This window comes from Vidua chalybeata, chromosome 11 (assembly GCF_026979565.1).
Source record: "Vidua chalybeata isolate OUT-0048 chromosome 11, bVidCha1 merged haplotype, whole genome shotgun sequence".
NCBI classification, from domain to species: domain Eukaryota; kingdom Metazoa; phylum Chordata; class Aves; order Passeriformes; family Viduidae; genus Vidua; species Vidua chalybeata.
In genome coordinates this window covers 19,047,843-19,061,850 of record NC_071540.1, presented here as the reverse complement: position 1 = coordinate 19,061,850, position 14,008 = coordinate 19,047,843, and the positions used below count along the sequence as shown (strand labels likewise).

The following is a 14,008-nucleotide window of genomic DNA, read 5'->3' as shown; positions in this document are numbered from 1 at the left end:
CCCAGCCTATTTCAATTGCCCAAAACCCTATTTTAATGGGGTTCATTTTTTTTTTTTATCCTCCCCACAGGATAAAAAAATTCCCTCCTCGCCCCCAGGGAATTTGGATTTACCTTTCCAGGCTGCCTCTGAAGCTGCAGAGCCAAAATGAAGGTGGGGATGATGAAGTCACCTCGCTCCATTGCAGTGGATCTCGAGGTTTTTGGTCTCCAGAGGGGATGGAGAGTTTGGTGGTGTGCAGACCCTTTAAAATATCACAGGTTTCCCAGAATTTTAACAAAACAAAGAGGTTTTTTTTACAGGACGGTCTCTATCTGGCAAGGGGAGGTGGTGATGCAAAGCCCCACCAATAAGCAAAGCTTAAAATTGTATTTTTGGCCCCAAAAGAACATGAATCCTCCTGACTGTATCTGATGGCAGAAGATGTTTTTTTGGCTCATCCCAAATCTCCTGGGGGGATCCAATGAGGATCAGTGGGGTGTTTAAAAACAAGGCCCATTCCAGCCATTCTTTATTAGAAATGACAGGAAAGGTTGTGCACCTCAGAGCGTTATTTTTATTAAACCATCTGTGCAGCTCCATCCATTTCCCATTTCTCTGTATTACCCACGTGGGAGTAATTATGGTTTTCTTCCAAGAAATGTGTGTGTAAGCTGGTAATCCCAAAAAAAAAAAAAAAAAAAAAACCAACAAAAAAACCCCCTCTGAAGTCAGGCTGCAGATGGTGCTTTATGCTCTGGTGGGTCTGGCTGGGTTTGGCTGGGCTGGGGCAAAGTCAGGACACCAAATTTGGACTGGGAACAGTGGGAACTGCTGGGGCGGGCAGGGAGGGAATGATCCGGGACTGGGGTTGATCCACAAAGGAAATGGGAACTGCCCAAACTAAACTGGGACTGGGGATGGACCAGACTGGGGCTGGGGAAAGCGGCCTGGGAGTGGCACTGGGGGCACTGGTCTGAGACTGGGAAGGCTGATTTGGGATTGGGAATAGAATGACCTGGGACTGGAGAGTGACCAGTCTGGGACTGGGAAAACTGGTCTGGGACTGGGGAAACTGGTCTGGTACTGGGGAAACTGATCTGGGATTGGGGAAACTGATCTGGAACTGGGGAAACTGATCTGGGATTCGGGAAACTGATCTGGAACTGGGGAAACTGATCTGGGATTGGGGAAACTTGTCTGGGACTGGGGAAACTGATTTGAGAGTGGGGAAACTGATCTGGGATTTGGGAAATTGATCTGGGATTGGGGAAACTGGTCTGGGACTGCAGAAACTGGTCTGGTACTGGGGAAACTGGTCTGGGACTGGGGAAGCTGATCTGGGATTGGGGAAACTGGTCTGGGACTGGGGAAGCTGATCTGGGATTGGGGAAACTGATTTGGGATTGGGGAAACTGATCTGGGATTGGGGAAACTGATTTGGGATTGGGGAAACTGGTCTGGGATTGGGGAAACTGGTCTGGGATTGGGGAAACTGATTTGGGATTGGGGAAACTGGTCTGGGACTGGGGAAACTGATCTGGGATTGGGGAAACTGATTTGGGATTGGGGAAACTGATCTGGGACTGGGGAAACTGATCTGGGATTGGGGAAACTGATTTGGGATTGGGGAAACTGGTCTGGGACTGGGGAAACTGATTTGGGATTGGGGAAACTGATCTGGGATTGGGGAAACTGGTCTGGGATTGGGGAAACTGATCTGGGACTGGGAAGACTGGTCTGGAGTTGGGGAGGTCTGTTTGGGGATATACTGTTTATGGGCTGGGGAGGGACTGGTCTGGAACTGGGGAATTGGTCTGGGACTGGGGAGGGACCAGTCTGGCTCTGGGAAGACTGCTCTGGGACTGGGGAAACTGGGCTGGAACTGGGAATGGATTGACTTGGGACCGGCCCGGGACAGACCCGGGATAGGGGCGGGTTAACCACGCCCCCTCCCGCCCCGGCCCCGCCCCTCCCGCCCCGGCCCCGCCCCTCCCGCCCCGGCCCCGCCCCCTCCCGGTCAGCTGATTTCGGGGAAAGCCGCGCTTTAAGAGAAACTGCGGCGCGCGCCCCGCCGGGACGCTCCCCATTGGCCAGCTCCGCGCGGCCCCGCCTCCCCATTGGGTAGGGCGGGAGCGGGGAGGAGTCGGTGATTGGCGGAGCTTAGAGAGGGCGTGGCAGTGGGCGTGGCCGCATAATCTCGCCGGTATATTAGATGAGCGCGGGGAAACCGCGGGCGCGGCACCGGGAGCGCGGAAACGGGAACGGCACCGGGACCGGCCGGGGAACAGGTACCGGCATCGGCATCCCCCGGGGGAGGGCAGGGACCGGCCGGGGAACAGGTACCGGCATCGGCATCCCCCGGGGGAGGGCAGGGACCGGCATCAGCATCCCCCGGGGGAGGGCAGGGACCGGCATCAGCATCCCCCGGGGCAGGGCAGGGACCGGCCGGGGGACAGGGACCGGCACCGGCATCCCCCGGGGGAGGGCAGGGACCGGCCGGGGGACAGGGACCGGCATCAGCATCCCCCGGGGGAGGGCAGGGACCGGCATCAGCATCCCCCGGGGGAGGGCAGGGACCGGCCGGGGGACACCGGGGGACAGGGACCGGCATTGGCATCCCCCGGGGGAAGGCAGGGACCGGCCGGGGGAAGGCAGGGACCGGCATCGGCATCCCCCGGGGGAGGACTGGGGCAGGGGATAGGGACCGGCACCGGCATCCCCATCCCCCGTGGGAGGGCAGGGACCCGGCAGGGGACAGGCACCGGCATCCCCCGTGGGAGGGCAGGCACCTGCCGCAGGATCGCGTCCTGCACCGGCATCCTCTGTGAGAGGACACCGGCAAGGCACCGGCAGCGAGCGGCGGAAAGGCTGGGGCAGGTCCCGCGCCCTAGCCCGGTTACCCGCACGCCTGCGGGCTGCCGAGAAGGGCAGGGGTGCGGGAAGTCCCCATCTCGTGGTCCCCTGCGCAAGGAACCGAGCCCGGGATGGGCGGGTTGGAGCCGCGGGGCTGCCGCTGCCAGCCCGGTTGCCAGCGGGCTCCTTGATGTTGTCCCGAGCGTGTGACTCCCTCTCGGGGAGGGAGATGGAGCTCCGGCCTCCGGCAGTGATGGGAAGGAGCTTTCTAGGAAAAGAAGTGTCCCATTTCTGCGGGATTTCTCGGGTTCTTCCCTTTTGGCATCACTCAGGTGCTGGAGCCCCCAGAGAGGCTGCGTGTGCCCCCGTTCCTCCAGGGATGAGCTGTGGCATGTCCTTTGGGACATCCAGCTGGCATCCTCCAGAGCTGTGCCCTCTGTGGTGTTTTGGCCGGTGGTGTTGGTGCTCACCGTCCCTAAAAACCAGGGGCTTGTGCTCTGAGCAGCCAGGGCCATGTAGAAGGGATGGAATTTGGTGGCACTGAGCTGGTGGGAGCCCATGGCAAAGCAGGCACCACTGGCTCTCAGGCTGTGCTGGGAGCATCCTTGTTTTCTGCCCAAAAATCTTCCAGCGGGGCAGTAAATAACCAACGAAAGAGGGAGAGGCAGTCCTGTAAAATGTAGAGCCCAAAATGCCGGGGAAGTTGATTCAGGGGCTGCTGATCACTTCTGCCAGGCCACCAGCTCCTGTCATGGCATGGAGGTGACAGGGAGGGTTGAGCCTGGCACTTTGCTTCCACTTGTGTTCCTTATCCCTGATGCAGTTTGGAGCTGGCATTTGCTCCCCAAATAGTGCTTGGTGAGAGGACAGAAGCAGTGCTTGCTGCCCCCTCTGGGACAAATCCTTGTGCCAGGACCAGCCAGGGACAGCTCTGGGCCCCCAGCCTGGCCTGCCCAGTGTCACTTGCTCAGGTGACAGCACAGCTGGGGGCTTTAATCCCCTTCCATCTGCTTCCTCTGATTTATCCTGCAGCAAAATAGGAATAAGCAGAGCACTGAGTCAGCCGCTTCTGGGAGCGGAACTTTGGTAGAGCTGGAGGAAGAATTTGTAGTAACTCAGAAGGAAATTGCCTTGATTTTTCTTTTTTTTTTTTTTTTTTTTTACGTTTTAAAAGAAGCAGGGGGTGTGGGTGTGGGCTGGGCATGTTCTGCTCTTAGAATTATGGAGCTGTGGGACGCCAGAAGGGTTTGGGCTGGAAGGGACTTTAAAATCATCCCGTTCTGTGGGCAGATGTTGGCACGGGGGGAGTGGGGGGGCTGCGGGTGGTGCCCGCCTGCTGCCAGCTGAGCACGGGGCAAAGCAGCCCCAGTCCCTGCGCCGGGGTGGAAGTGGCAGAGCTGGCAGGGATGGCAGGGATGGCAGAGCTGGCAGGGATGGCAGGGCTGGCAGGGATGGCAGGGCTGGCAGAGCTGGCAGGGATGGCAGGGCTGGCAGGGATGGCAGGGCTGGCAGAGCTGGCAGGGATGGCAGGGCTGGCAGAGCTGGCAGGGCTGGCAGGGCTGGCAGGGATGGCAGAGCTGGCAGGGCTGGCAGGGATGGCAGGGCTGGCAGGGCTGGCAGGGCTGGGCTGGACCCCGTGTCCCCGCAGGATGTGCGACCGCAACGGCGGCCGGCGGCTGCGGCAGTGGCTGATCGAGCAGATCGACAGCGAGCTCTACGCGGGGCTCATCTGGGAGAACGAGGAGAAATCCATGTTCCGCATCCCCTGGAAGCACGCCGGCAAGCAGGACTACAACCAGGAGGTGGATGCTTCTATCTTCAAGGTAGGGACAGGTTGTCGGTGCCTTTTCTCTGGGTTTTACGTCTTTAAACCTTGCAGGAGATGCTGCTGTTGGTCCCCAGGGTGGGCTTTATTTATTTATTTATTTATTTATTTTTTGGGGATGATTTATTTCTTTTTATCGAAAGTTAGGGCCAGTTTTAGGTTTGCTTTCAGCGTGTTTGAATCCAGGTGTGATGTTGAGAAGCAGCTGTTGACCTGCTCTAAACTTCTCATCAGCTTCTCTTGAAAAAAATGCTGGGTTTATATTATAAAAACTAAAAAGATTTTGTAGGTGGGAAGGAAGGATTTCACTGAAGGGGGGTTTCCAGTTTTGGAAAAAATGGGAAAATTCCAAGCTGAAGCAAAAAGTTCAGGTCTTCTTCAGGAATTCCCTTCCCTCTGACCCCACTTCCAAGTATCTGTACTGGTGAAGGAGTTTAATTTCAGTAAGAAGTGGTTTGAGAGCACAGAGTTATAAGGATAGCCTTGAACTCAGCCCTCTGAAAATATAAAAATATCTATAAGGGAAATCAATATGTATATTTAAAAAAATGTTACATTTTTCATTCTTCTTTCAGTGGGAAAATATGTTCTCCTACCAGAAGCACACATTTTGTTCTGATCTCAGGGAGACCAGTTTATTTATTTATTAATTTATCAGTCAGGAGCTGAAAAAATGAGGTTTACTTGGATTTTTAATTGAGCAGCGATTCCTTGTGCTCCCAGCAGCTCCTGACCCGTAGGTGCACAAGTGAAGCCACAGGTGATGATTTTGACCTCTGCTTTTTGAAAACCTGGCTTTTGAAAGCCTTTTCTGCATTTCTGAGGCAGGTGGTGCTGCTCTGCACCCCAAACCCCCCCCCCCAGGTGTGGTGGCCGTGCAGGTGGCCGCAGTCTAGGAGTGAAACAGCAAATCCCCAAGAGATGCTCGAGGGAGGGTGCAAGATGCAAAATGCTCTCTGCCACCCCAGCTCTTCCTCCCTGAGAGGCTTTGTAGGGCTCACAGGGAGGATTTTCTTAGGGTTTTTTTGGGTTTTTTTTTTTCATTCTTTGCTTTAGGCCTGGGCTGTTTTCAAAGGCAAGTTCAAGGAAGGCGACAAAGCGGAGCCGGCCACGTGGAAGACGCGGCTTCGCTGCGCTCTCAACAAGAGCCCTGACTTTGAGGAGGTGACAGACAGGTCCCAGCTGGACATCTCCGAGCCCTACAAGGTCTACAGGATCGTGCCAGAGGAGGAGCAGAAGTGTGAGTTGCCCAGGAAAGGACTGAGCCCTGCTGTGGGTGCAGCCTGTGAGCACAGCCCTGCACCTGAGCAAGGCTTCCTGGCCAGCCCCTGCTCTGCCTCTGTGCTCCTCCTGCTCTGCAGGTGTCCCCCTGGGGTGACAGGGAGGGGAGGAGAAAGGCCAGGCTTGGTTTTTTTTTTTTAACCCCTTAAACCCCTAGGAAATGTGGGACAGCTGCAGCCTCCTGGGAGCTCCCATCCACCAGGGGCAAATTCCACCTTCCCTGCCTGGAAGCAGGGAAAAAAGCCTCAACCTTTTTTTCTTCCCAACCCCCTGCCCTGTGAGGATGGTGGGGAAGCTGCAATAAATCCCTTTTCTTGCTGGAGGAGCAATAATTTTGCAGAGAGCTGCTCTGATGTCCGGTGTGGCTCAGCTCACACTAACTATAACTCTATTTGTGGTTAGGAGAGCCTGTGTGCTTTGTCCTTTTTTTTTTTAAGTTAAAAACTTGCAAAAAAAAAAAAAAAAAAGAATGATTTTTGCAGTCAGGAAATCTGCCTTTAGCATTTCTGTCCCCTCCAGCCCGTTCACACAGGGGCTGTGCTGCCACTATGCAAATGGCACTGCAGGTTCCCACCAGCAGCACCACTGCACTGGGGTGGCTGGTGGAAAAAAGAGAAGCAGCAGCCCCAGCCCCAGTCTCTGGGGTGCTCAAAAAAACCCCAAACCCCCTCCTCTGCTCCAGCTCTGTCTCTGTCACCAGCCAGGCTTTTGATTTTTCTTGCTGCTGGTCGCTGTGCAGGGGGGAAATGAGTTGTAAAGTGATTTTTGGCCCCAAACAAGCAGCTCTGGAGGGGCTGTGAGCCTCTCCAAGGTTTTGTTATATGGCTCTGCTGTGGTTCCTGGTTTCATAACTTTCACTGGGTGAAAGGTTTCCAAAACCCTTCAAGATGAGCTTGGCAAGTGTGGGTGTTCTCACTGCAGCCCCACTTCTCCTTGCAGGCAAAGCAGGGGTTGCCAACGGGGGCGGCCTGGCCGATGTCCCGGAGATGGACTGCAGCTCCTCTGCCATCGATGACCTCATCAAAGAGGTGAGGCCTCACCCTGGCTGCAGGGGTTGGGGCTGGTTGGGGAAAGCGCTGCCTTGCCCAGAATTCCCTCTGCAAAGCTGCAGCCTTGGGTTTGCAGCTCGTTCGGGTGAGCCAGCAGCGGGGCACGGCTCTGATGTTGGCTCCCGCTTTCCTTGTGCGTCCAGCTGGGAGAGAGCTTCACTGGGGATGAGTCTGTCACAGCTCTGTGCCCCTTCTTGGCCTTGTCACACCTGGCTGCTCGCCCTCTGTAGCTCTTGAGGGTCTTACTCAGATCTACAGCCTGGGCAATGCCACACTTGGCCTTTCCAACCCCCAAAAATTGGCTGGTGGTGCCATTTGGGCCCTCCCTGAGCGCTTCAAGTGCCTTGCTGGAGGCATCAAACCCGCTCTGATCCCGGTGCCTGCTGTCCCACAGCCCTCCTGCGTGGATGAATACCTGGGCATCATCAAGAGGAGCCCCTCACCCCCCCAGGAGACCTGCAGGAACCCCCCAATACCCGACTGGTGGGTGCAGCAGCCCAGCCCTGGTAAGCAGCCGACAGCTTGTGTGGCATTTGGGAGATTTTTGGGGCAGGAAAAATCTTCCTGTGCAGGGATACGGAATGGGGAGCAGTTGATTTTATCTTCCTTATTAAGAATGTTTGAAGCAGTCATTAAGAAATCCAGCTGGGAGCTTTTTGCTGGCATTTCCCGTGTGGGAGCTGGGAAACCTGGGATAGAAAATGAGGGGGTTGGTGTGGGGGGGAGCTGAGCTGGGGGATTGGGATTTGGGAATGCAGGCTCAGCTTGGCTTTCTGTGCCCACAGCGTTGCCCCTGATGAATGGATACTCCAGCTACGAGCAGTATCACTCAGGTAAGGCACCTCACCTGGCCAGCAGGTGCCCCTCTCTGGTTGTGGTGGCAGGAGGTGGCTCTGACTCTGTCCCCCACCTTGAGGGATGCTTTGCTTTGGGTTTGGGAGGTGCTGCACCCTCCTGATGATCCACATTTCCACACTGGGATGAATCCTGCCTGGTGCTTGGGATGCTGGGATCAGGCAGCCTTTGGAATGGGGGGATCTGCCCATGGCATGGGGGGAGTGTGGAGCAAAGGCAGGAGGAAGAGGTTGGATAAATTTCATGGCCATAAACTAAACCACCAGAAGTTCCACCTCAGCATGAGGAAAAACTTCCCACGGAGGTTGTCAGAGAGTTGGAACAGCTGCCCAGGGAGTTGTGGAACATTCAGAGAGGAATTCATGGAACAAACCCCACCTGGGTTTGTTCCTGTGTCACCTGCTCCAGGTGACCCTGCCTGGGCAGGGGGCTTGGGCTGGGGTGGTCTCTTCCAACCCCAACCATTCCACGATCCCGTAAATACTGGGAGCTCTCACTTGCTGGCCAGCCCTGGAGACGTCCCTCCACCAAGAGAGCGTCGCTCCCAGGAGATTTGGGATTTGGGCACGGCAGCGAGGGGCAGGTTTGTCCTTTCCTGACGGGGCGTGCACGTCCATCGCCTCCCAGGTTACTCCCAGATGGTGATCAGCTTCTACTACAGCGGGAGGCTGGTGGGCCACGTCAGCACCTCGTGCTCCGAGGGCTGCAGGATCTCCCTGGGCCAGCCCTCGGGCCATGGGGAGAAGCTCTACGCCCCCGATGCCCTGGAGCACGTCCGGTTCCCCTCGGCCGACGCCATCCAGAACGACCGGCAGAAGCAGATCACCAGGAAGCTCTTTGGGCACCTGGAGAGGGGTGTCCTCCTGCACAGCAACAAGCAGGGCATCTTCATCAAGAGGCTGTGCCAGGGCAGGGTCTTCTGGAGTGGCAACACCATGGCCTACAAGGACAGGCCCAACAAACTGGACCGGGAGGAGGTGGTGAAGATCTTTGACACCAACTTGTTCTTCCGAGGTTTGTAGGAGCCTCCTGATTTTCCTTTGGTTGTTAGGATTTCTGCCCTTTCCTGTGGGAAATAGATCCCTGCGTTGCTTGGTTGAAGATGATCAGCCAGCAGATGTGGTGGGCAGCCCTGGGTGGCAGCAGTTTGGGGTGGGGAAACCTTCAGGAGGGTGGAGGAGGAGATGGGAGAACAGGGATATGACTCTGGCCAGAAGCTCCCTGGAAAAGCTGAGGTAATTCTGGGATCCCAAAGCCTCGGGACCACGCACAGAGGGTTTCTGGGGCTTGAACCCAGCGTGAGACCCCCTTGGGCCCTGTGGTGGGGTTGAAAGGGTGGAGCCCTTTGTTCCTTGCACCACTTTGAATCCCTCACTGCTGCGTTCCCAAGGATGAGCAGGTGACACTGCCAGACCTAGGAAAGGTGTTTGGGGTCACGTGGCAAATCCCAAAGCTGGAGGCTTTGCTTGAGCCCACAGCTTACCTTGCGGGGTGTTGGATCCCAGGGGAAGGCTGGCAGCCTCTGGAGGGCAAATCCCAAGCTTTCCTCTGTCCTTGCAGAGCTGCAGCAGTACTACAACAACCAGGGCCGCTTCCCAGACAGCAGGGTCATGCTGTGCTTCGGGGAGGAGTTCCCAGATGCGGTGCCACTGAGGTGTAAACTCATCCTTGTCCAGGTACGGGGGGCTGGGAGAAAAAGGGACCCAGGCAGGGTGGGAATTCTGCCAGCAGAGCTCCATCCCCTGCAGCCACGGGGCATTTGGGTGCCTGGATTGGGGTGGAAGTGTGGTGCTTTTCCACAGCCTCCTGAGAGGTGCTTGGGCTGCTGATTATCAAATTCCTGGAGCTGGGTTGGCAAATGAAACTCCCTAATGGCACGAGTTCTGTGAACTGCAGGGAAATCTTTCCTTCTCCTCCTGATCCTGCACTGATTGGCACTGGGACTTCTGCCTTTTCCTCTGGGAAATGGGGAAATAAATCCCTGGACTGGTGGATTTAAGATCAGGCAGTGGTGTGGTCAACATCTGTGACTGGCAGCAGTGGGGTTGGGAGATCCTAGGAGGGTGAAGAAGGGGATGGGATGTGGGGTCAGTCCTCGTGGCTCTGGTCAGAAACTTCTCCTTGGAGAAGCTGCAGCAGTTGTAGGGTTGAAAAGGCTCAGGACAGGGGGTTTCTGGAGCCTCTTGGATGTGACAGGGAGGGCACAGGGAGGGTGTGGCATCCCCTCTCGAGCAAGCAGAGACCTGCCAGGTCTGTAAAGTCCTGAGGGGATTTTACAAGCTCAGAGGCTGGTCCTGTGCCTCCTGCACAACTCCTGACCTCGTCACCTCCTGTTGTCTTGGATGTCTGCCCCAGTGGATCACTCTGGATGTGCTGGGACATCCCCCAGCCTGTCCTAGCACCTCAATATCCCTGCTGGCAGGAGCTCCTGGGGCTGCTCCCTTATTCCTGGAGGTGCTTGTGGAGCCAGACCTGCTGTCCTGGCAGGACCTGGCCCCCCGTGCTCTGCTCTGTGTCCCCCACCCCATCTCCACTGGACGGAGCAGCAGGAGATGCCCAAAGCGGACGCTCCTCACTCAACTCCTGACCTTTTTCCTTTGTCCCAGGTGGAGCAGCTGTACCTGAGGCAGGTGGTGGACGAGGCTGGGAAGAGCTGCAGCTCCAGCCCCATGCTCCCCGTGGCTGAGGAGCCCCAGCACGACCAGGGCTACCGGATCTTCCAGGACATCTGCACGACGCGGCCGCTCTTCCGGGAGAACCAGCAGATCGCAGTCTGAGCCCTGCTCCCCTCACAGCCTGCTAGTCTGGGCTTATCCACACCCAGATTAGTCCCACGAGTGTCCTAAAAGAGTGACACTAAAAAGTGTCCTTTAGGTTTTTTCTATTTTTTTTTTTTTTTTGAACGTTGGGTTTTGTTCTTTGCTGTTTCCAGTGCAGGGTCTGTATAAATCCAGAGGTGGAAATTGCCGTGAGCAAACAGCTTGGATGTTCAGTGTTTGTCCTGTAAACAATTTATGATAAAAGTGACTTTTCTAGTCCCAGGACTGTCTAGAGCTCATGGCTGGGGGACAAGGGAGCATCCAAAGCTGTGCAGGAAGGTCAGGGTTGGCTTTGCTTTGTGTTGCCTTTGTTAATGGCCAGTCAGGCAGAACCAAAAATCAACAGCTGTAACCACCTGCCCCAACAACCTGCAACTCAGACCTTGCTGAGAGCAGCAGTTTGATAGGAGCTGACTCTTGGAAAAGCCTTGGAATGCTCAGATTTAGGAAATTATATCCAGGAATCAGCTTTCCCCCTTCAAAGAGTCCTGCTGGTGAAAGGCAGGGTGTGCCTCCTAAAGAGAATTCCTGAAATCCCTCTTCATTTTTTGCTGTGAGATTTATGTGTTTCTCTTTTCACACCAAAGTGGATTGAAATTTGGAAACTGATGCAGATATCTATATGTAAATATTGACTATGAAAACTTGGGAATCTTAATTTTTCCTGACCAGAGCCAGAGTTTATATAAATATATAGAATTTTAATTTTAATTTTTCAAGATTGCAGCATAGTGTGAATAGCTTGGCTTCACCCTCTCAAACACACGTGTGGGGCTCTCCCAAGCGTGTCCAGGCAGCGTCATCCATGTGTAAATCCTCATTTTCACAGCCTCTGTGTGTGCCCCCAGCTCTGGGGAGCTGCTGGTGCCTCCCAAAGCAGGACTGCACGTGTGTGCGTGCCACCAAAGCTGCCTATTTATTGTATGCCTGAGGTTTATTGATTTTTTTTGGGTAAATTTTTATATCTCCCCGCAATTAAAGTGCTATATTTTGTATTCCTCTTGCAATGTGGTTTCTGGGTGCAAGGAGTGTGGGGTCTCAGAGCTGCTGGGGGGAGTCTGGGACCTCTGACTTGCCCCTGATTTGGTTTTTCCTGTGGTGGGGTCTGTGTTAAGCCTCTGTCACCTCCTTCCTCTTCCAGAACTTCCTGGATTCATCTCCAGGCAGGAAAGAAAGGAGTCGAAATGCTGTAATGCAATGGAGGGAGGGAAATGGGATCACTTGGAGAGCCCCCATTCCAGGGAGGAGGAGGAGGAGGAGGAGGATGTGTCCCTGCTCATCTGCCACAGCACTGAGCTGGGTGTGATGCTTCAAGGTCATGGGGTGGGGGCAGTTCTTTATGGCTGTGTCCAGGAACTTCCTCTTTTCCTTTTCCCATGGGAAACGGGAGCGTTTCCCCACTGTCCTGCCGTGGTGCAATCCCAGCTGACAGCCAGGTGCCTCCCTCATTCCCCGTGACCCCTTCATGGGGAGGGGAATTGCAAAGAAAAGCTTTGTGGATTGACAACAGTTAAATATTTGGAAGAAATTCTTTTTACTTGGGGAAGAAATTCTTCCCTGTGAGGGAGGTGAGGCCCTGGCACAGGGTGCCCAGAAAAGCCCTGGATCCCTGGAAATAGTCAAGGCAAGGTTTGATGGTGCTTGGAGCAGTCTGGGACAGTGGAAGGTGTCCCTGCCCATGGCAGGGGGTGGGATGAGATGAGTTTTAAGGTCCCTTCCAGCACAAACCATTCATGGATTCCAATTATAAAAATAGCAAGTATAGCAATTGTAATGGAAGGGAAAGAGGAGGAAAAGTGAAGGGAAGCAGGTGATGCACAATACAACTGCTCATCCCTACTGGGAGGAAAATGGATTCTATCCCAGCAGAAACCAGGATGCTTCTTCATCCAGATTTCTCAGGGTTCTGGTCTAGGGGGCTGCCCTGAGATGGGAGAACCAGCTTGAACTTTGTGATCAAACGTGAGGATTGAGGGAATTCCTCCATCCTTGGCCCAGCCCTGTTGGTGGGATGCTCATGGTCCTGCCTGTGCCCTTGTGCACGTCCTCTGCAGGCATTGCAGCACTTGGATTTGGTGCTTGTGAGAAGAACTGGCTGCACACCACAATTTCGGATGCACCAGGATCCTAAAGGCAAAGGAGACCCCAACTCCTGTAAGCTCCTATGGGATCTGTGCCACTGGGGTGGGCATGGCAGCTGTGGGTGCTCTGTGAGCACTGCTCAGCCTTTCTCTGCTCTTCCTGAGCATCCCACGGGCTTTAATCCTGCTCCAACCCTCGCTGCTCCCTCAGAGGGTGAGGAAGCCTCACTTCCTGTGATGCCTTGGGAAGGCTGAGCTAGGACAGGGTTAAAGAATAAAGCTGGGATTGATTCAAAGGATATCCTCCATGGATCCACCTTGGGCAGCACCAGAGCCCAGCCAGGGCTGCACCCAAGATGAACCAAAATGGTCCCAAAATGCACGAGCGCTCCCGGGGGCTCTCACTGGGATCAGCTCTGCTCCATTTGCACCTTGCAGTTCATTGTCCCATTCCAGCTTTAGCCCAGGCACTCCCATCCTGCTTGTTTTTCTCTCTCCAGCCCACGCTGTTTGTGCTCTTGGGCCTGAGGTTTGGATCATTTGTCCTTGGTGCCCAGCTGGAGAAGGAATTGTTTTGTCTCCCTGCTCTGTGCAGAGATCTCACCATCCCATAATATGGAGCTCAGAACTGCACTCTGAAGCAGCACAGAATGTGACAAATTGAAAAGCTCAGACCTGAGGCATCACCTGTGGGGCCTGGCAGGGTGGAGGTGGGAGCCAGGCACCCACTGTGGGCTGTGCTGGAACAACACACGATGGCCTGGAGCCTGGGACACCAGAAACCCCACTCGTGGTTTCCCCAGATGCGCAGGGCCAAGTCCTTCCTCAGAAACCACCACCTTGTGCTCGCCTGGAGCCACCTGCTCCTACCCAGGGCTCTTTCAATTTCCACCCCAGACCGCGGAAGAGCCGTGGGGAGCTGAGGTGCCTTATTATTTTTAGTGTTATTTTTAGTGTCGTCAGCGTGTCTCAGAGCCCACAGCTCGGTTTGGGACCTTAACCAGCACCATGGCTTCCATCCCCAAAAGATTCCAAGGGGAAATACCTGGTGGGTGAGGAGGGACTGGGGAGGATCCAGTGGGATGCAGGAGGGGTGATGGGGTGGGCACGTGATTGTGGGCAGGGGTCCTGTTTTGGCTCAGGTAGGGCTCGCAGAAGTGTTGGGCTTAGGTTTAATGCCTGGATTTGGCTTGGGTTTAGGCCTAAGCTGGGTTTCCCCGTCCTGCAATCCCTCATGAGGAAGCCTCCGAGGCTGAAGTTCCA

At 55.2% G+C, this 14,008-nt stretch overlaps 1 protein-coding gene across 2 annotated transcripts; it reads left to right on the top strand.

Annotated features, from left to right (window-relative positions):
* Positions 1–2,220: 2,220 nt before the first annotated feature.
* IRF8 (interferon regulatory factor 8) lies at positions 2,221–11,659 on the top strand. Of its 2 annotated transcripts, none has more exons than XM_053953196.1 (9): positions 2,221–2,270; positions 4,484–4,658; positions 5,717–5,900; positions 6,881–6,969; positions 7,385–7,496; positions 7,776–7,823; positions 8,473–8,859; positions 9,406–9,521; positions 10,452–11,659. In XM_053953196.1, exons 2-9 carry the CDS (start codon positions 4,485–4,487, stop codon positions 10,620–10,622), a joined length of 1,281 nt encoding a protein of 426 aa, XP_053809171.1. In that variant the 5' UTR covers positions 2,221–2,270; position 4,484; the 3' UTR covers positions 10,623–11,659. The 2 variants fall into 2 exon arrangements, with proteins under 2 accessions (XP_053809171.1, XP_053809173.1); XM_053953198.1 differs by having other exon boundaries at positions 2,240–2,321.
* The last annotated feature ends 2,349 nt before the right edge of the window (positions 11,660–14,008 follow it).

What these genes read in the sequence shown, in the direction of transcription:
- IRF8 (XM_053953196.1), top strand. Translation starts at nt 4,485, where the DNA reads ATGTGCGACCGCAACGGCGGCCGGCGGCTGCGGCAGTGGCTGATCGAG. An exon ending in GCCAGAGGAGGAGCAGAAGT is followed by an intron (nt 5,901 to 6,880) that starts GTGAGTTGCCCA and finishes TTCTCCTTGCAG; the next exon opens with GCAAAGCAGGGGTTGCCAAC. An exon ending in CACCAACTTGTTCTTCCGAG is followed by an intron (nt 8,860 to 9,405) that starts GTTTGTAGGAGC and finishes CTGTCCTTGCAG; the next exon opens with AGCTGCAGCAGTACTACAAC.